This window comes from Enoplosus armatus, chromosome 1 (genome assembly GCF_043641665.1).
Source record: "Enoplosus armatus isolate fEnoArm2 chromosome 1, fEnoArm2.hap1, whole genome shotgun sequence".
In the NCBI taxonomy this organism is placed as follows: domain Eukaryota; kingdom Metazoa; phylum Chordata; class Actinopteri; order Centrarchiformes; family Enoplosidae; genus Enoplosus; species Enoplosus armatus.
The window spans coordinates 15,949,391-15,969,938 of NC_092180.1; the positions used below are offsets into that span (position 1 = coordinate 15,949,391).

General features: G+C 40.0%; 2 protein-coding genes across 2 annotated transcripts; both read left to right on the top strand.

Moving 5' to 3' along the window:
* Nucleotides 1-2,020: 2,020 nt before the first annotated feature.
* Nucleotides 2,021-10,848, top strand: LOC139283892 (aspartate aminotransferase, mitochondrial-like). Its single transcript, XM_070903972.1, has 10 exons — nt 2,021-2,141; nt 5,418-5,574; nt 5,991-6,119; nt 6,219-6,278; nt 6,366-6,527; nt 7,020-7,124; nt 7,336-7,486; nt 8,264-8,429; nt 8,592-8,742; nt 9,466-10,848. The coding sequence occupies exons 1-10, from the start codon at nt 2,059-2,061 to the stop codon at nt 9,586-9,588; spliced, it is 1,287 nt and encodes a 428-aa protein (XP_070760073.1). The 5' UTR covers nt 2,021-2,058; the 3' UTR covers nt 9,589-10,848.
* A 2,716-nt stretch (nt 10,849-13,564) lies between these two features.
* On the top strand, nt 13,565-19,219 carry slc38a7 (solute carrier family 38 member 7). Its single transcript, XM_070903985.1, has 11 exons — nt 13,565-13,819; nt 14,350-14,403; nt 15,807-15,951; nt 16,590-16,734; nt 16,848-16,946; nt 17,099-17,156; nt 17,262-17,376; nt 17,712-17,859; nt 18,244-18,443; nt 18,538-18,589; nt 19,117-19,219. Exons 1-11 carry the CDS (start codon nt 13,565-13,567, stop codon nt 19,217-19,219), a joined length of 1,374 nt encoding a protein of 457 aa, XP_070760086.1.
* Nucleotides 19,220-20,548: the final 1,329 nt, after the last annotated feature.

Sequence of the window (20,548 nt, forward strand, 5' to 3'; positions counted from 1 at the left end):
TTCCAGGTCGCTGTTCCTTCTCTACAGACTGAGTGACAGCGAGGTTGCTGTTCTTGTAAACTTGTATGACTCTGAAAGTGAAAACATGCCTGGCATCTTCACTTAATGCAGCCACTTACTGCAGTAGCCCCTTAACATCAGGCAAAGGCACACTTGCACATTAACGTGATTAGAGGGAGAGAAGCAGAAGAATATTTCAGAGACTTTGATAATTGCAAGGTGTTTTTTTTATCGTTTGGCTGCGACACAACAAACAGTGAGTGCTGGTGAGCTTTGAGGAATGAAATGTGGAGAAGGTCTCCATCTGGTGGGAGGTTGGAGGTACCAGTGTCCGGGCAAACAGGAAAAGTAAATCAGTGATGATAGTTCTTAATAATTTTTTCCTTCAGTTAAAAATTACACACTTTTTCTGCAGTGGGTCAGGTACAATTTAGCATTTCATTTCCGATGTCTTGTAACACTTTGCATGGCCACAGAAACTCAAATATTTAAATCTGACCTAATCTGACCTAGGAGGAATGTCATGTTGACATTTTGTAATCATCACAGAACCTAGAAAAGTCTCCACGATGAAGACTACTGGAAAGATAATCATACATAGAGCAACTAGAGAAGCAGCTGCAGCTCAAAAGACAATGCAGTGTCTATTGTGTGATGTTGCCCTCAAGTGGACAAATCCAGTAACTGCAGAATGCTACTATCATCAAGTACCCCATAAAAAGTACCATAAAGTTGTGTTTGTCACTTCAACCAATTGTGCTGCATATGAGCACTTGGACAGAACATTCAGGAGCAGGTACACTGGCTGTAAAGCAAACATGCCAATAGACTTCTGTCACATTATCATTAAACAGACCACAATCTGACTGTAGGATATTTAGGAATTTAAGTGGATCAATGTACACATAAATATTTTGTTTGTCCAGTTTAGAGATGTTTTGTCTGGTGGTCACTTGCTATCATATGTGGTCTAACTAAAAACAAGGCCCTATCTGTTAGTTGTCATTAAGGGGGTTTATCCTGAACAGCCACAGTGAGGTATTAATCTTGTAAATATACACTAGGCAACTTTATCAACATCCATATCTTTAAAGGGACGATAAACCCTCAAACCCTTTAATATTGTAAAACAGTTCTATGAATGACCTCTCAATGGACTCTTTTCAGTGTTGGTAGTAACTAAGTACATTTACTCACCTTAAGCACAATTTTGAGGTACTTGTACTTTACTTTAGTAATTCCATTTTATGTTATTTTATACTTCTACTCCACTACATTTCAGAGGCAAACATTGTACTTTTTACTCCCTTGCATTTATTTGACAAATGTAGTTAATAGTTACTATTTGTGACAGAGTATTGCTACTTTTACTTAAGTAAATGATCTAAGTACTTCCTCCACCACTGACTCTTTCAGTGTTGATTGTCTGGTGAAAAACTACTTATACGTTATATTAACGTACATCACCCCTGTCCCCCCTGCGTTACATTAACGCACCCACCCCCTACTGGACACTTTACCTGGACACTTTACTTTATTCTTGTCACTGCACTGTTGTTATTTATCTTATCTTATTTCTATTTTTGTTCTTATTCTTATTTTAGCTTTTATATTCTACTTATTTGTTATCAACACAATAGCACCTTCAGACCACAGCAAATTCCTTGTAATGTATGTTACTTGGCAATAAACAGTTTCTGATTCTGATTCTGATTCTCAATTCAGTGATTTGAGGCCTGGACTATGTTAGTCAGAAGGCTTTTATTCTGAAAATATTAAGATGTGGATTGATCTATACAATTTAAAATAAGAAAACTGTCTCGGGGTTGTGTGGATTTGTGTGTGTGGCTTTCCTCTCCTTCCTTTGCTGACGTCTCCACACCAGTCTAAGGATTAACAGTCAGATTATAATCTCAGGTCTGCGGTACAGACGCAGTACTGTATTGATCGTCTGCTGTTCTGACGTCAGCGCGTACTCAGAGCGTAGCGTCGTGGTCGTGCCTGCCCTTCACATCCGTCCACATCCTACGAGGCTCGACTCCCAAACGCAGCACAACGATGGCCCTGCTCAAGTCAAACAAGGTGATCTACTGTCTGGGGAACATTTCCCCGTCCCTGGGAGTTCTGTCCAGCCGTAACAGGTAAACAGCAATAATGTGCTTAAAACTAGCGGACATAGAGACATTTAGATACCGTTGTCTTGGTTAGCGTGCTGTCACATTAGTTTTACAGCTAGCTTCACCAGCAGACAAGCCCTTATTTTAAGGTTACCGTTACCGGTTCTGTCAGCCATCAAATTGACGTTGTAACTTCACTGGTTTGTGATTACTTTAGCCATCCTAGCTGGCTAGCCAACACACACAGGGGTCAAATGGTTTCAATAGGCCCCGATATGCTATCTGAGGTTAGCTACAGTCGCGAGAGCGCAGCTAATGTTCATATGTAGGTTAACGTTACGGACTCCAGCTTTATGACTCGGTAACCTTACAGGTCAGCACCTGTTGTGTTAGGCATCCTCTCCGATTTGCACTAAGTTGACCTCAGAGGGTGGTAAACTTGGTATCAGTGAAGCTCGCGACAGATGAAAGTCACGTTGATGTGTCAGCAGCACAAGTTCCCATGAAGCAGTCGCCGGTGTGTAACTATGTGAAAAGAACAGCCCAGCTAGGTTAGGTTCGTTATAGATAACTTGTTTATAATGACATGTCGTCCAGGCTGCGATTTAGCTTTGCTTTGTTTCCAAATGCAAGTTTCTTAATGATTTACACGATCGCTATGGCTTCAGCTGTCAAATCCCAAACACGGTTTGAGCTAAGCGACTTGTCGTAGTTTCTGAATTCGTGCGACCTGATTGGCTATCGTGTTCCGCCTTTGATCGCTGATTTGCTACTTTCTAGCGCTGAGATAGGTACCGATGTCCTTTCAGGATCTGCTTGGAGGGCAAACCTATTTAGATCTTCTTCTGCGTTTCTATTTGCTTAAAACATCTCGTATGCAGCCTTTGTAAACGTAGACAGTTTCATTGGACGTTTTGTACGTGTGTCTTTATCTTTGTTCAGCCTCTGCTTCTTTCTCCTCAGGTGTAACTATTTGTTTCGTTTTGCTAGCCTGTGCTATCATATTTCTGTCTATGTGGTTGTGTTTCAGAGTTTCTGCCATTTTGCCGTCTCATGTTCAAGCACGTTGGTCTGGTTTCAAAGACTGAATAAATGACAGCTGGGTTTTTCCCTACCACTTGTAACCAGGCGTGTTCATTTTCAGTTAAACGCTAGTATCAAGAGCAGTTGTTGGGGAAGGAACACTCTTTTAAGCCCAGCAATCCTCCCCTGTAGCTGGCCTAGAAAGCCTTTGGTCTATTGATTACTGATAATTTGTCAGTCACTGTGATGTTTATATAAATGCTGAAGTTCAGCTGTTCAAAGGTTCTGTGTACATGCACACTGCAGGCACAATAAGACCACTTGAACCCAAATGACCCTAACTGTATGCAGCGTTTTTGCTGCTGTAATTCTCAATTGTACACTACGTGGTGTTGAAAACTAAACTACATAGTAAAATAATCGCAACCTCTTGTGTTTGCACTTTGCACAGACACATTTCTTATTTTGTTTCCTTATTTATGTTCTCACATATAACTACATACAGTACATGAATGCAGTTTTTATTAAATCTACTCAGTTAGCTGTTTACTTATATTTCACTGTACTCATGCAATGAAAATAAGGAAATCTTATCTCATCTTAAACTTTAAACGAATATAGCATAGTTGTGATAACAGCATTTACAATACAACAGCACCACAAACTACAGACTCATAAATACAGTGCCTGTTGTATCAGAGCTTCAGAATCAAACACCCCATTGTATTTAAGTTAACAATTGCTAGGCTGGACTTGGCACACACCTACCACACCACTTGATTTTCATGCCATAAACATATGTTTGTCAGTGAACTGTAATAACTATTTAATGAGCCAGTGTGATCTTTTTTTAAATTATTGGTAGGGGATTGGAGACTCTTGCCCTTTGCAAAGTGTTCAGTCCTAAATTTAGCTGCAAAGTTTAGAGTGTTTACAAAGTAGAAGAAACCTGAGACAATATGCGAGCAGCAGGGCAGTGAAGGTCGCAACATACAACAACCCTCATTTATCAAGCAGATGTGTGACAGAATGTATTTACTTTATTCGTTTTAGGTACAAAAGGTTACAGTGATGAGGTGATTATTGTATTGGTAGCAATCTATTATGATATAGCAGCCAAATATCCAGTAGCAAAGCAATCAACAATGCACTGATTTTATAGGCCTTTGATACACAAGTGGTATCTACTAATCTGCCAAACTACAATTTCATCTCATGAAGCGCACACCATGCACAGATGACTCAGCTAGTGTTTTCCTGGATGCCTCACTGAGAGAGACATTGCCTGAAACATCTTTGTTGATGTTCCTTATTCTAAGTTTTTGATATTTTTTCCTGATCCACCCCCTTTCCATTCACATCTAGTTTCATTTGCTCTCGAAACTCATTTTTTAGATATGATATTTTTTGATAGATAGATGTATTATAGGGATAGAATAATCTCCTGTGATCCTGGAACTGACAGATACATCAATTAGAAAGAAAAGTATTTTAAGACTATTTATCCCAATTGAAATTGGATGGGTCAGTGTTACTTTATATAAGGCCTGATGTGTGCAGGCATGCTTATATTTTATTATGGCAAACACAAGAGACAAGGTTGACATGATATTATGTTGGGTCCTAAAAATATCTAGTAATATCTAAGTCTTTGGTAAGTAAGCTAAGGATTAATCAGTCAGTATTTCGTAACACTAGATAGATTAACTAATAAATTGAAAATAAGAGGAAATGAACAGGCCAGATGAATGAAAGTTTTTAAAAAGGATTACAAATATTGCCAAAAGCACAAATCAAGGTAACACAAATAGTAAATAGTGTTTGTTCATAATTACATTTTCTTCTAAGTGGGAACAGTGACTTAGTGAACAATGGAGTGATTTTGTGTTTTAGACCCAGATTAACTCTTGTTTTTGGACTCTGGACCTTCTGAATGGATTTTAATGTTTGTTTCACAAAACTTGTGTCCACTGATCATGTGTCGTTCATGTGTCTGCACGTCAGTGTGGTATCCTCAGGTCACATGAGGAGTTAATCTCAAGCATTAGGTCCACAGCGTGTTGCAGGAACATGGCTAATACGGCCATCACATTGGCGTCGCACAAGGCCATGAAAACTTTAGAAGCAGCGCATTGCATGACTTTGTAAGGATACATTAGTGTTTCTGTTTATGAGGGGAAAAAGCAGTTTTTCAGTGCAGCGCGCACAGACGAACTCTCGACCCTCTTCTGTGTTTGCCTTCCACATCAATATTCACCTGATTTGTTGTCTTTGCAGCTCATGGTGGGGTGGAGTGCAGATGGGTCCCCCCGATCCCATCCTGGGGGTGAGCGAGGCCTTCAAGAAGGATACCAACCCCAAGAAGATGAACCTGGGAGTGGGAGCCTACAGGGATGACCAGGGCAAGCCCTTTGTGCTCAGCTGTGTCCGCAAGGTATAACTGTCACCAAGCCCTCCTGTGAATCCACTAATGCACACACAGTGATTTTCCTCCATGCAATTCAGAGGTAACCCTGTCAGTCATGTCATTGAGCCTTAATTTATTATGATAATGAACTCAAAGAGAACCACAGTACTCCACTATCACACTGTTCGACCTTTTAAGCAAGTCTTTTAAAAATGGAGCGGTCACTCAGGGAGTTGGAGTTGAAGGGTTAAAAACGTTATTGCTGGTCAGGGTCTTTCTCATTGGTGCATTCTTGCTTCGTCATCCTGAGCTCAGCTTCTGTAGGCCCGTGGAACATCAGCATGTCTGTACATTATGGCATTCAGTGTATTGAGGGAATAACAGTCAGGGAAATTACAGGGAAATGTGTAATATACCTTTTTGATTTTACGCTTTCCTTCTAGGCAGAGGCTATTATTGCAGCCAAACAGCTGGATAAGGAGTACCTTGCCATTGGTGGTCTGGGGGAGTTTGCCAAGTCCTGCGCCCAACTCGCTCTTGGAAATGATAATGAGGTCTTGAAGAGCGGCAGGGTAAGTTGGTTGGTGTTAACTACTCCAAACTAAATGAGGTTTAAATCTGCTCCGACAGTTAAAGTTCATATCAGTGCAGCAGTTCTCTTCTCCCAACAGAGCATCACTGTCCAGACCATCTCAGGAACTGGATCTCTGCGCATTGGAGCCAACTTTCTGGTGAGGTCCTCTTGTATTGGTCACTTAGCACAAACAAATATTTAGTTTCAGGCTGGTTATCTCACCAGGTCGTCTCCTTTGTCACAGTCTCGATTCCACGGAGGTCCTCGTGATGTGTACCTGCCCAAACCCTCCTGGGGAAACCACACACCCATCTTCAGAGACGCTGGCATGCAGCTCAAAGCTTACAGATACTACGACCCCTCCACCTGTGGCTTTGACTTCAATGGAGCCCTCGAGGACATCTCTGTAAGACGTTAATGATGTGTGGGGATATGTGTGAAGACGATAAGAAACATTTTCAAATCATTGGGGATGTCTGAGATCATGATCCTTAGGGGACATTTTTTGATGAATCTTTTTGTGTGTTCTGAAGTTGTAATTCCATTTAAAACACAATCACAGAATATTTCATTTTTTTGGGAAGAATTGTGGCTAGTTTTCAGTTTAATTAGTAATTAAGTCATTGGACTGTGAGGGTTTTCTACAGCACCACTCAGTCTGTGGTGTATTTTTTCATTTGTGTGTATTTACTGTATGTAACAGCCACCAGGAAGAACTTTATGTTTTTGCGTCCATTTTCGTTTATAACCAAGGTAAAATGTCATATAAAGTAGCTGGTTAGAGTCAGTCATGTAATCAGTTATATGTCTGGCAGGTGGTGCTGCAGTGAAAACACTATCAACTAAGAGTGTACTATATATGAAATTGTAGGCTGACTAACCTCTTTTTATGTTACAGAAAATCCCAGAGCAGAGTGTGCTCATGTTACATGCTTGTGCCCACAACCCCACTGGTGTGGACCCCAAGACGGAGCAGTGGAAGGAGATTTCTGACATTGTGAAGGTGAGGGCGCATCATCTCAATAAAAGTCTGTGAAAGTTTTGCCGTTACATTCTGATAAAATGTCAGCACACATTTTTTTTTTATCTCAAAATCAGAACAGTTCAAAAGCCACAATTGATAAGCACTATAGCTTATCCAGCTGTTATCACTTGAATTATAATTAACTGGTTGCCTCTGTCTGCGTCTGTGTCCTCACACTTTCACCTTACAGAAAAGGAACCTGCTGGTGTTCTTCGACATGGCCTATCAGGGCTTCGCGAGTGGAGACATCGATCGTGATGCCTGGGCTGTCCGCTACTTCATCGAGCAGGGCCACAACATCCTGCTGTCCCAGTCCTTCGCCAAGAATATGGGTCTCTATGGTCAGTCAGAATTCAGTACAAACCTTTTAAATAAGTCTTTAATAAAGATGACATGCAGAAATTAGATAAAAATTAGAAATGGTACTGGTACGTTTAACTACTGCTGGTCAGGGTCTGCTCATTTTAGCATCTGGTTATTTGTGATAATACAATTTTGGCCAAAGTGCTGAATCAATTGAAAATAGAGTTGATTTGAAAAACAATTTATATGCTCTACTGTACATACGTTGAAGCTGGAGATTCATTTTTGCATGTCTGAGTGTGTCAGAGAATGAAAAATCTACACAAGCTGAACTGTAGCTTGTGTTTTACCACCACCCAGTGGTAAAAAGTAGTTGGTGAAAAATGACTTATTCTAGTAAGCATTCAGACTTCCAAAGCGCTGAATATAATAGTATTATAATGTGAAACAAATTTCAGTTAATTTCCACTTAGCTGGTCAGTGCAGCTACTTATGTGCAGTTGACTCATAATGTCATGATTGGCAAATTCCCAATAGCAGTCATCCAGTAAATAGTCATTAAGGAATAGGTGTTTGTTTCTTCAGTAAAACAATGTTTCATAATGTGAACGCAGTGATATCTACTATTCTTAAGACACAGTGAGATCTCATTCAGATGAAAAATAAGGAAATAATAAATGTTACATTTTTCACATTTACAAACCAAATATTTTGTGGCTGTCATGTGTAACCTCAAATTAGACAGTTATCCTGTTTCGCAGACGTGTTGGTCAGACTTGCTGTGAATGACTCAGTGTGCATGTCGTTATTCACAGGTGAGCGTGTGGGAGGCTTCACTGTGGTGTGTAACGACGCAGATGAGGCAAAGAGGGTGGAGTCTCAACTCAAGATCCTCATCAGGCCCATTTACTCCAACCCACCAATGAATGGCGCCAGAATTGCAGCAACCATTCTCAACACACCAGATCTGCGCTCACTGTGGTATGTGCTTATAGTGCATATATATATATATACACACATATTACCTGAAGAGAACCTGATTTTTGTAAAAAACAAATGCATCTTTCATGTGCACCAAACTTTTAAAGATATATTCCAGAATCTGTTTCTTGATCTGTTGGACTCTGCTGTCATTCATCCCAGGCTGGAGGAGGTCCATGGTATGGCTAACCGCATCATTAAGATGAGAGAGCAGCTGGTAGCTGGTCTGAAAAAAGAGGGCTCCAACCACAACTGGCAGCACGTCATGGACCAGATCGGGATGTTCTGCTTCACAGGCCTCAAACCCGAACAGGTACACACACACACACACACACGCACACACACACACAAACTAGATGGTTGACAGCAGAAAACGATACAAAAATGTGTTCATCATTGAAATGTACTAATTGTTGAAAACAACTTTATCAAACGATGCCAAACTACAATAGCTGACAAATTCAGCTACAAAAATGGCACTAAGAAAAAAATGTGCAGCTTACAAAGAAGTATTTCAAACAAAGAAAAAATAAAAACCACCAGCTTAGTCCTTTTTTTTTAAAGGTAAATTTAGCACAGCAGTCTAGCTTACTGCATAAGGAGATTTTGTCATTAAAACTTTATTGTGAATGTAAGCACTTGCTCTGGTATTAAATTGAAAATCCATCTTAAAAGGAAATTCAGACATTTCTCTTGCGTGATTACAAAACAGTATTTGTATTTTTCCCATAGAGCTGCTCTAATATGATGTAAATATATTGTAAATCTGTCAGATCAAGATTCTCAGGCCTCATCTGTTCAGCCTCTACATGCTCCCACTAGCTAATATTATGGAAAACAACTAAATATTTTACCATGATCATACAGAAGGACTTATGTCTTAGCAGGATGTACTGCTGTAACGCTGTCAGCGCTCTCTAAAGAGTCGATCAGACAGCTGATCTCAGTACGAGAGAACAAAGCTCTTTGGGAATGTTTGCTGTTAAAATACTGACGTGGATTTTGAGTTGTGTGTGTTATTTTCTTTTTCCTGCAGGTTGAGCGCCTGACAAAGGAATTTTCAGTGTACATGACCAAGGATGGCAGAATTTCCATGGCAGGTGTGTCCTCTGGGAACGTGGGCTACCTGGCACAGGCGATCCATACAGTCACCAAGTAGAGTGGATCCTGCTGGGAGAGCAACAGAATCAAAGCCACAGTGATGAAGAGGAGCTGTATGCGTCACTTATTCTCTGTCTCCTCCATTCCACCTTTTAGAAAAGAGCTCAATATTTAGTTAGACATTTTATTGATTGGATTTCATCATGAGTTCAACTTGGAACGGTTGCTGCTGTTAAACTGTTTAATTTCTGGTTCCCTTTAAACATTTCACTGAACAGGCCCCCCTGCCAAACTGTAAAAGACATGGTTTCACCCACTACTGACGGATCATCTTTGCTTATTTATTCTGTGGAATCAACTGTTGGCTGTGCATTAGTGTCCTCCTAAATGTGTGCTGTTTATCGGCTGTGGGCCCACTCATTACAAAACATCAAGAAACCAACATCGGGGTAACGTCAGACTGTGCATTCGTTTTATGTACAAGTTGAGAGCTGTGTTGCTATGTGAGAGCCTGTAGAAAATGTGAGTTCTTTTTTTTTTTTCTTAATTTTAATAGTGGAGTCGTAGCACTTTATAAGTTGTAAGGCACTGTTTGAGTTTCAAGATTAGGCTGGCACTCTGTTTTTATTTGTTAGTCATGTAATCAATTCGCTATCAGGCTAATCTGTGGTTGTTCTCCTGAACTAATCAATCATCCAGTAATTTGGTCTCCTTTATTATCTCTGCTTGGAATTTGCCTATCCATCTCCTTGTATTCACTTCTTTTTCAGCAGGATTTGTGAATCTTTTTGTTTCGTCACAGGGCAGCAGTCTCTCAGTCAGTCCCTTTTAACCCCCGATACAAACAAGCACACAAGCCAAAAAGAATTAAACTCGGTACAGAGAAGCGATCAATACTTTGAATGAATTCCACAATGGAGAAATTTCTCTTCATATTGCACCATAGTCCCAAATCGAACGCACCATTTCTTATTTTCTTTTCATAACGGAGTCTTTGTATTTGGTACAAGTACATATGTTTCTCTGTGTGGTTCATTCAGATGAGTGGGGTACATGGTTGGGGTGAACACTAGACAGTTCATGAAGAAATATGCACATGGTATACTCTTTTACTCAGACATCATGGTTCAGTATATGAATCTGTTCGTCACTGAGACTGTGAGACACAAATGGCATTTAGAAATGTGGGGTCTGACCCCAGTCTACTCATACTTCTGAAACTTCTGGCACATTGCCTCCATGTTTTGCATTCTGTCATAAAATAATGGATCACTGGTCATGTACCTTATTGAACAAACAATAAATGGTTGTAGAGTAATGATCTCTTCTAATGTGTTTTTTTTCTCCTAATGAGATCAGTTAACTTGATCCTTTTCCTTACAGTTTACCCACCTTTATGCTTATATGCCTATATTTTGCTTATTCCAATTGATGGTTTACCTAACATTACAATAATGTTGCGCTTGTAGTGTACTGTAGGTCTACACAGAGATGTCATAATGTTCATCTTATCTTAAAAACGTACTGTATAATTTTTAATATAATATAATTTTTGTCATTGATAGTTTCCTTCTCCTGTTAATCACTGACTAGAGGTGTTTGCGAGACTATATATTGTTCACAGTACTCATTAAAATGTACAAGAGTGCGTCTGGACCTGCAGCACAGCTAGATTAACCCACTAAGGGTCCTCAGGGAAATACAACAGAGCTGGGAGATTAGGTAATAATAATAATAATAAAAATATGGGGCCCTAACACAGTTGCCCACATTGCCGTTAGTTGCACTGTTAGTAACCTAGCACTTGACCCACAATGCACCAATAATAAAGTAACATTACTCATATTTCAGTGTAGCATTGGGCTGCTGTTTTTCAGACATGAAACTAAGTACTGTGCTTAAGTACAATTTTGAGATACTTGTACTTTACTTAAGTATTATCATTTTATGCTACTTTATACTTCAACTCATCTACATTTGAATGCAAACATTTTACTGTGCAGATTTAGATTATTAATACATTTTAATACAAATTAACTGATAAATGATGACAAATTGTGATAGGTTAAACTACACAGCAGTATGTAAAGTAAATAAAATGAGCCCCACCTTTACTAGCTGCAACATTAAAGTGATATGCACATTAATGCATCACTAATTATAATAGGTCTGAAATGGACCATTCTGCGTAACGACTACTTTTTGGTACTTAAAGTATATTCTGCAGATGCTTTTAGAATGCAGGACTTTTACTTGTAACAGGGCATATTGTGGTATACCTACTTTTACTTGGGTAGAACATCTGAGTACTTCTATTCTTTTGAACGCTAAAACCTTAAATGAGACTTCATACTCACACATCCATATATTTCTAAACATTCATCCATAAAATAGATAAAATATGTGCCCCTGCTAAATTGAGCAGGAATTGAATGCAGAGAACTACAATACCCACAATTCCGAGCAACGAGAAGAACACCCAGAATTCCAGTCACGTGACAAAGTGTCACATGCTCCTCTGCTCTGCACGGGCTGCCAAAACACAGACGGCTCAGTCATTGACCTACGGCGGAGGCTGTTTAACGCTGAAGGTACTGTTCCTCATTATCAGAGTTTTATCCTCTACACATCACAAGACAGCGACGAAATGACAGAGAATATAAATGATGTAGAGATATTTTAATGTCTGGTGAAAAAAATAATTAGCTTAGTTGTATTTTGTGTTCAGCTAACTAGGTGTAACGTTTGCTAGCTAGCTATTGTAGGACACAGAGAAACAAAGGGGTTGACTGCGTTGACAGATGTTATTGTTACGTTAATGAAAGGAAAAGCGATAATCTAATCACAGTTAAAGGTGCGGTGTTTAACCAGTATTCCGTATAGGCAGCTCTAGGTGTGTCTGTGCAGAATACGATAGCAATGAATTAAATTAAGGGAAGCTGGACTTCATCAGCACCTTCCCTTGTTCCCGGTAACGTTGGCTTCACTTCTTCTCCTACAGTTTCTGTCGACAATGTTTATGCTCATTAGTGATTTTATGACATATCCATCGTCATACGTTAGGTAAAATGGCGTTATTGTTTGTTTTCGAGAGCCATTGTGGCATAAGATAAGAGTCAGGGTCCTTTTAAAACTAAACAAATGATCTTAGTTTGGTTTGTATGAAAGGCTTAACCCTCTTAACAAGCATGCATATCAATATTAATGGCCAGTATTACTGGGGGAATTAGCTTCTTGACTTGAGGCTGTATGTCTCTTTCACAGGTCCCTGGTGTGCAGTGTGAGTCCTACTCAAAAGCTGCCATAGTCTTGCTTGGCTGAAGGTATGCAGTCCTCACACAGTTAAATTGATAATGTACTGCATCATGACAACCCCATGCTCTTGAGTATGTACTTCCTTGTGTGTTTGTTAGTAGAAGATAAGGTAGAAACATTTAAGGAACTGGCTCGTCAATCATTTTCTCTAAGGAATCACTGGTGGTCTAAAACTCCACTGTGAGCCTTTTAATATACTCACACAGACCATGTGGGACAATAGCATACTGGTTTCATGTCAACCAACATCTACTGCTGCACAATGGACAAGAATAGTGGGCTCTGATATAAAAATGTTAGAAAATATTAACCTACCTCAACTTTTTAAGGTTAATTGTTGATTAAGAATTACGGTTTATTTACAGAGGAAAAAAACACACAGAGAATCCAAACACTAAGATAAATAACCACTTTAATTTACATTATATGCTACAATATCAGAACATTTCATTTCATTCAGTTTTTATTAACCAATGCAAGTATCTTTAAGTTCAAACGATATTTCACTACAGATTACCGAATGGCTCCACCACCAGAAACAGCTGCTGCCTCCTGACTGTTGTGGAACTGGACATAAAATATTAACTGCTTCTGCGTGATTCCCTGTGCTGTCAGTCAGACTTTCTGATCAACTTTTCCTCCACTTGGATCCTGAGAGTTGGAGACAAATTTCCTGAGGTGTGTAAGGCTTGGCAGGCCAAGCTACAGCCTGTTGACTCATGGCGATTAACACTGATGTCGAGGACTGGGGCGCAGTTGGGAGTAACGACTCTGGAGAAAGGGCGTGGCTCTTGCAGAGCCCCAGCGTGGAGTCTGACCGGCATCTCGAGGCAGACAGGAGGAGGAGCGGGGGTGTGTCGTCTTTGGGAGCAGTCTTCATCGTAGTGAACGCAGCACTGGGAGCAGGTCTACTCAATTTCCCCGCAGCCTTCAATATGGCAGGAGGAGTAACTGCAGGAGTGATGCTTCAAATGGTGAGGAGATCCCAGTGAGGCACATAGAACTGTATGCCTCTTCTATTGGCCCTTTCCCCACTGCAAGAGGCAACTGTTCAGACTATAAACATGTGGTGTAATGTGATAAATTGGGCTGCAACCCACATTTCTATTAATTATTTAGCATGTAAAATATTGATAATGATGACAAATGCTAATGAGATATTATTAGAGGCCAAAAATTGCTCACTATGTCCACCAACATATACCTCCATACAACTTAACAGAGAGAAGCAAGTATTTGTTGCCATTAAGAGAAACTGAAAGGACAAAAAAATGGTGTTTGACTAAAATTACTGATCAATTATTTAACTTAGAATCTAAGACTGAACCTGGCTTCAACATAATGTGCAGACACAGTACTTCCACACTACTCTGCTCTGAATGTTAGAGCTGATAACTGCTGACAGTCTGAATGTATTTTCTGTTTTCTTGTGATCAACACAAAACTGCCTATTGTCAATATTATCAGGAACTATAATGTGATGCTTCCTGTTTCTTTCTTTCAGTTCATGCTGATCTTCATAATCAGTGGACTGGTGATCCTGGGCTACTGCTCCCAGGTGTGTGTACCTTCAGGACCGTCAGATTCTGACTTCCTGAAAGTCTTTATGTCCGTCTCTTACTGTTTCTCTTTCATTTTCTCCTCTGTTGTGCAGTCTTCTCAATCTGACTGCTTTTCTTTCACACAAGTATTTTTCCTTCAGTAGTGGTGAAATAATTGGAGCAGTGTTGTGTAATAACGTGGTTGTATTCCTGATCACAACTTTCAGTTCCTGATGGCTCAGACTTGTGCTTACACGTTAAAACGCAAAAGAGAAAGAGTCCATCCAAGTTTGAGCCAGTTAAATACATTTTAGTTGTTGATCACTTCTTTACTTTATAGATGATATTCGTTCTGACCCAGAAACATCTGAGAAATATGGCTTTGAAATACAAAAATCAGCTGTAGGATGAACTTTGTCTTAAAGCACGTGGTACCATGAGAATAGCTGACTTCATGAATATGATTGACTGACTGTACTCATCAGCCTCAGTCATTACTCTCTCTGTAACCATGCCCTAAACTGAAGATGAATACAGTCAGCTGCGAGGCTCCTGCTGCAGGTTTACCTGTTAACATGCTGCACACTGCGAAAGTGACCCTGTATCACTTCAGAAATGGCAAAAGAAGAGCAGTGTGTTCGGCTGCTGTACAAAATGAGTTAGTTTTAACCTGCCGGAAATATCAGATGAAAGGAAATTGCCATAGACAAATACACTAGTGAATTTTATTCTTTTTTATGGTTGATTACTTACCTGATACCTTATTTTGACTGTTGATAACTCATGCTGTGTTACAACTGTATTAAAAGAGCCAAATCTTAAATCACATGAGTTTTATCAGTAGAAGATTGTTTGTCAGCAAAGCAAAACAGAATAAATCTACCATGGGCATATGATTGACAAAATGTTTAGCTGACAACTAGAGGACTGTTCCTGGATCTGGCAAATTCTAGTTGACTCAGCATCGTATAAAACACTGTTGGCTCAGCAGGTGCATCCCTTCAAGGCCTCCGTTTACTGTATTTCAAATGGATGACTTCAGTATGTTAATGCAGCATCTCACAACGCATCTATCATCTCAAGATGCTCAAAGAAACCAGACAGTGACTTTGATTTACTTCAGTGGCTAGCAGTTTAAGATTTTATGTCAGAAGACTTGAAGAACATTCAGAGATGGTGGAGCAGGATGTTGGCAGTTTAATGTGTACAGAATGAGATGTATTTCTTTACCTTGACATGAAGCCTGACACTGCATTGTGTACATTGGACCCTGTTGTCTATGGGTTAGGGTTAGGGAGACACCGGTACTCAGCAGCTGTAAATAATGAAGACATTCAATATCCTGTAAATAGCAAAAAGACTATTCCAATACCTTTTTACTGCTGAAACCACTTTGTACTTATCTGTCTGGTTTCTTCAGGTCAGTAACGAAAGCACCTATCAGGAGGTTGTTCGAGCTGCTTGTGGGAAAGTCACTGGAGTCATATGTGAAGTAGCCATTGCTGTCTACACCTTTGGGACTTGTATTGCTTTCTTTATTGTCATTGGAGACCAGCTGGATCGATGTAAGTATATTCACACTGATACAGTGAATCACTCACCAGCCACCCTGTTTCTGTCTCCTTTCATGAGATTGGTCAGACAAGCTGTGATCTTAGTTTATATTTTCCTTAACCTCTAACAGTTAAAAATGCCATTTCTCAGAGTTCAGCTTTGCAGTGTCGTAACTTAATGTTCTGTCACCTACATGGACTTTGCCATTACTGTCCCACATTTTAGTTATCTGTGTGTTTGAGCAAAGGAAGGTGTCTAGTAGTAGTAGAAGTGTTGATTACCTTTTTAAAAAAAAAAAAGCTCTGCCATCATCGACAAGGGCAAAGAGCATCAAGGATGACACCACTCAGCTCTTTCGCTCAGTAAATGTGTCCCTCATGTGACCGACATTTCCACGTACTGAGATGCTGACAGTGTAGAAATCCTACTCCTGCCTGTTTCCTGTGACCTTCCACCTCTTCTGGTCTTTTGAAATGGAGTGGTTGTGACTTTGATTATCTACTTTGCTAAATCTCTACCGTGTGTACAGCAGTTTACAGTTAATGCCCACTGTGGTACTCTCCACTCGTATCCAGCATATATTTTACTGCCTCCTTCTGTCCGTCCTGTCTGTTAAAGTTTTATTGTAATTCCTGTTTTTTTGTTGCAGTGATAGCTGCAGTGGCTCATGAAATAGATGGTACAGTCAGTGGCTACTGGTACACTGACCGCAAATTTACCATCGTTGTTACTGCAGTCCTGGTTATTCTTCCTCTCTCCATCCCCAGGGAGATTGGCTTTCAGAAGTATGCCAGGTATAAACTCAGTTGACTCACTTAGCTTATTTTCTCACTGAGAAATAAAAAACACTTCTTGCCTTGCGTGATGATCATGTCTGAGTTGTTGTTGTTTCTGTTCTTCATCGCAGTGCTCTGAGCGTGATGGGAACCTGGTATGTTACCATCGTGGTCATTATAAAGTACATCTGGCCGGATAAAGAGGTGACTCCCAGCTATGTTCCCACCAGGTGAGCTCTGCACACACTTCATGACAGTGCTCTTACTTTATGTAGCCATCAGCTTTTTAAAAAGCGTTGTCCACCTACTCATTCAAGCAGAAACATCTGCATCCTCGTCATCATGCTTTTCTTCTTTTGCTAAATCGTTGTGTTTGTTACAGTTCTGCTTCCTGGACTGCAGTTTTCAATGCAATGCCCACCATATGCTTTGGTTTCCAGGTATCTCTTCATTTGGCATAATTTGAGATCAAACAACTACATGCCTTTCTTTAAGTTTGATATTGATTAATTATTTTTGTCCAATCTCTCTCTCTCTCTCTCCAGTGCCATGTCAGCTGTGTGCCAGTGTTCGACAGCATGAGCAGAAAAGAGATCAAGCCTTGGGGAGTCGTAGTGACTCTCAGCATGATAATCTGTCTCTTCGTTTACACAGGAACAGGTATTATCAATATGTGCACTAGTATACTCAATAATGTACCTTATAACCTGTCTGAGTCTCACATTTATTGACTTGGGAATACATTTAGGAAACTGCTTGGAAACAGACGGTATACAGTCATAATAAACCATCTGATACAACAAACTTGCACTTTATTAGTTGTCTTGTCACATGGATTACATATAAAGTCGTTCCTAATCTTCAACATGTTTGAGTGTTTAAATGTCAGTAGAAATTACTTCGATAACAGAAGACACCTATTATGTAGCGCCTTTTGCAAGTCAGACAGCTCGGGGCTGGGTGTCAATACTTAAATGCTTGTTGTGTTTGATCAGGTGTCTGTGGCTTCTTGACATTTGGCTCCAATGTCAGTCAGGATGTGTTGATGTCGTACCCTCCTGATGATATCGCTGTGGCCATCGCAAGAGCTTTTATCGTCATCTGTGTCATCACCTCCTACCCCATTTTACACTTCTGTGGCAGGTAAGATGCAGTGATTTCCTCACGTCTGGTCTCCCTGTTTTTCAGCGTACTGTTTCTCAGTCACTGTTGTCAAGATTGTAAAAAGATTTTTAAATTGCACAAACCTAAAAAAAAGGTATGAAGATTTCTACCTATTGTACAGTGATATGTAGTTACAGCCTCATGTTATCTTATACATACAAGAATGATCCAGATCGGTTGCATACAGTGAGATATGAAAAAATGAAAAAAGAGCCATTGTATTGGATCGGTACCTGGTATCAGAGTGTAAAGTAGAAAGAAGACATGGGATCAGTGTGCAATAAAGACAACTTTCGTTATTTTACAATGCTGTTAATTCAGTGTTTCCTCACTGCACTCTGGTGTCATCGTGTGTCCTTCCAGGGCGGTTATAGAAGGACTTTGGCTGCGTTTCCAAGGCGAGCAGGTGGAGGTGTGTGTGCGTCGTGAACAGAGGAGGAGGATCCTGCAGACGCTGGTGTGGTTTGTCGTCACCCTTGTCCTCGCCCTCTTCATCCCAGATATTGGTCGGGTGATCTCACTGATCGGAGGATTGGCAGCCTGCTTTATCTTTGTCTTCCCAGGTAACACTTCCCTCATCGTTCGCAAGGTTTCAGATTTCAGTGCAATTTTAATGTCACACTGTAAAGTCTATTCGACGTCTCTTTAACTTCACAGGTTTGTGTTTGGTGCAAGCCAAGCTGTCGGAGACAGACAGCCGATCTGCAAGGTGAGATGCTGCTTAGATGTCTTTCAGTTTCTTTGGAATTTTTAAAAATGGATTAAATTATAGTGCGAGGCACAGCAACAAGGTCCTTGGATCTAACCCTACGAGGGGCCTCCGTGTGTGGAGTTTCTCCTTCGGTGCTGTGCCCCTTTGCTATCATGTAGTTAGGATGGGGTCAAACACAGAAGATGAATTTCCTCACAGCGTGACTTAAAGATGCATTATCACACAGTTGCCATTAGGGTGAGACATTCACCAGACTCAGAGTAAAATAGCATTCTTTTGAAGTTTTATATCAATGTGAATATTGTTGGGTTTTGATTGATTGATTAATTAAAGTTAGTTGTAGCCCTAAAAGAAATGTAAACACATAAATCTGCAGGGTTTATTCTCTGTGATTTTGGAACTATGAGCGACAATTTGACATTAGAAACATTTGATTCAGTGTCGATATAAAAAACGTGTCATGCATATTTGAGTAAAACTTTCCTTGATAAAGATCTTCTCTAACGTTGGTCTCTCTGTCACAGCTGGCATGGATTGGTGGTCTTTGGTGTTGTCATGGTTACGATCGGAGCTTTCATCTTTGGCCTCACCACAACCAACTCCATCTACCAAGATGTCGTCAGCTAAAAGGAACGTTTTCATCTGAGCCAGCGGTGTCCTCGTTATTGAGCGGGTGCTTAGTCCTGTGTGCTGCTATACTGACCCACTGGATAAGATGGAGAAGCATCTCATGACACTCATTTAGAAAAACAACACCTCTACGGCATGTCACATCCCTGCTTCATATTGAGTTAAAGCTCCACAGCTCTTTACTCAGTCGGGTAGTAGTCAGACATCCCACAATGCCAAGTGACTTCAGACACTTTTTATTTTATGTCAAGTTTAAATTGCATGTTTCATGTTTTTATGATGGGTTTAACTTGCAGTGAAAACAGTTTTGGACGGTTTAGCCATCCACAGGGGCACAGAATGACTTCCCCCGTCTCGGGACCCTGTATGGGCGACACATTCCTGTCCTGTTTACAAGAGCTGAAGGACTTTTTATAGAAGGGTCTTACAATCAAATTGATTTTAATAATGAAATTGTACCAATTTGTGTATTTTAACTTGCATGTCAAAGTAAATGTTTCTTATTGAAAATGACATGCTTCGGTTCCCAGGTCTAATCCAAGTCCAGACTTTATGTTGGTGCTGCTCATAGTTTGGTGAGAGGTTTGCATCATTAATGAGTGACGTGTTATCAGCAGAGCTGGGCAGTTCAAGTCTTGTTGATTTGTTAATTTCCGGTCAGTATCTCTAAATCAGTTGGGGGAAAAAAAGTTGTGGTTTTCAGTTACTTGGGCAAGGCAAACTAATCATATTCCACTTTTAAATACATTTAGGAAGCCATTTCAGTTATTTATTTTTTAGTTTTGTTGGTTTCTTAATATATTTTCATACATTTTCATACATGTTTTATAAAGTTACTATGATGATGGCTTCTTAGTTAAGACAAGTTTGCGAAAGTATAAAGCGACGTTCATGTAAACCTGCAGGTCCGTAAAAAGGTCATTGTGCAAAGCGGTTAACTGGCAGTCAGACTGAAAACCACAGCAGTGCGCCTCCTTAAACACTGTGAACAGACCTTCAGTGTGTCCCAGACGAGCAGCACCTTCACATTTACGATATGGAAAAAAAACAGTGCTGAATCCTCACAGGATGGGTTTGGAAATGGTACTGTCTTTGAATGTATGCAAAAGGTGGATGTAACCTACGCAGAATTCAGTTTGCACATCACTTGCAGAAAACACTTTGTCAGTGGGGAGAAGCCAACTAATCAAACTCAGTTTGAGGTTTTATCTACTTGAATAAGTTCACACCACTGAAGACTTTGTTTCAAGCTCAGAATGAGAAATAATAATGTATTTCTTTTTTTACTTAAAACCAAAGAGTGAGGTTTTTGTTTATGTCCCAATA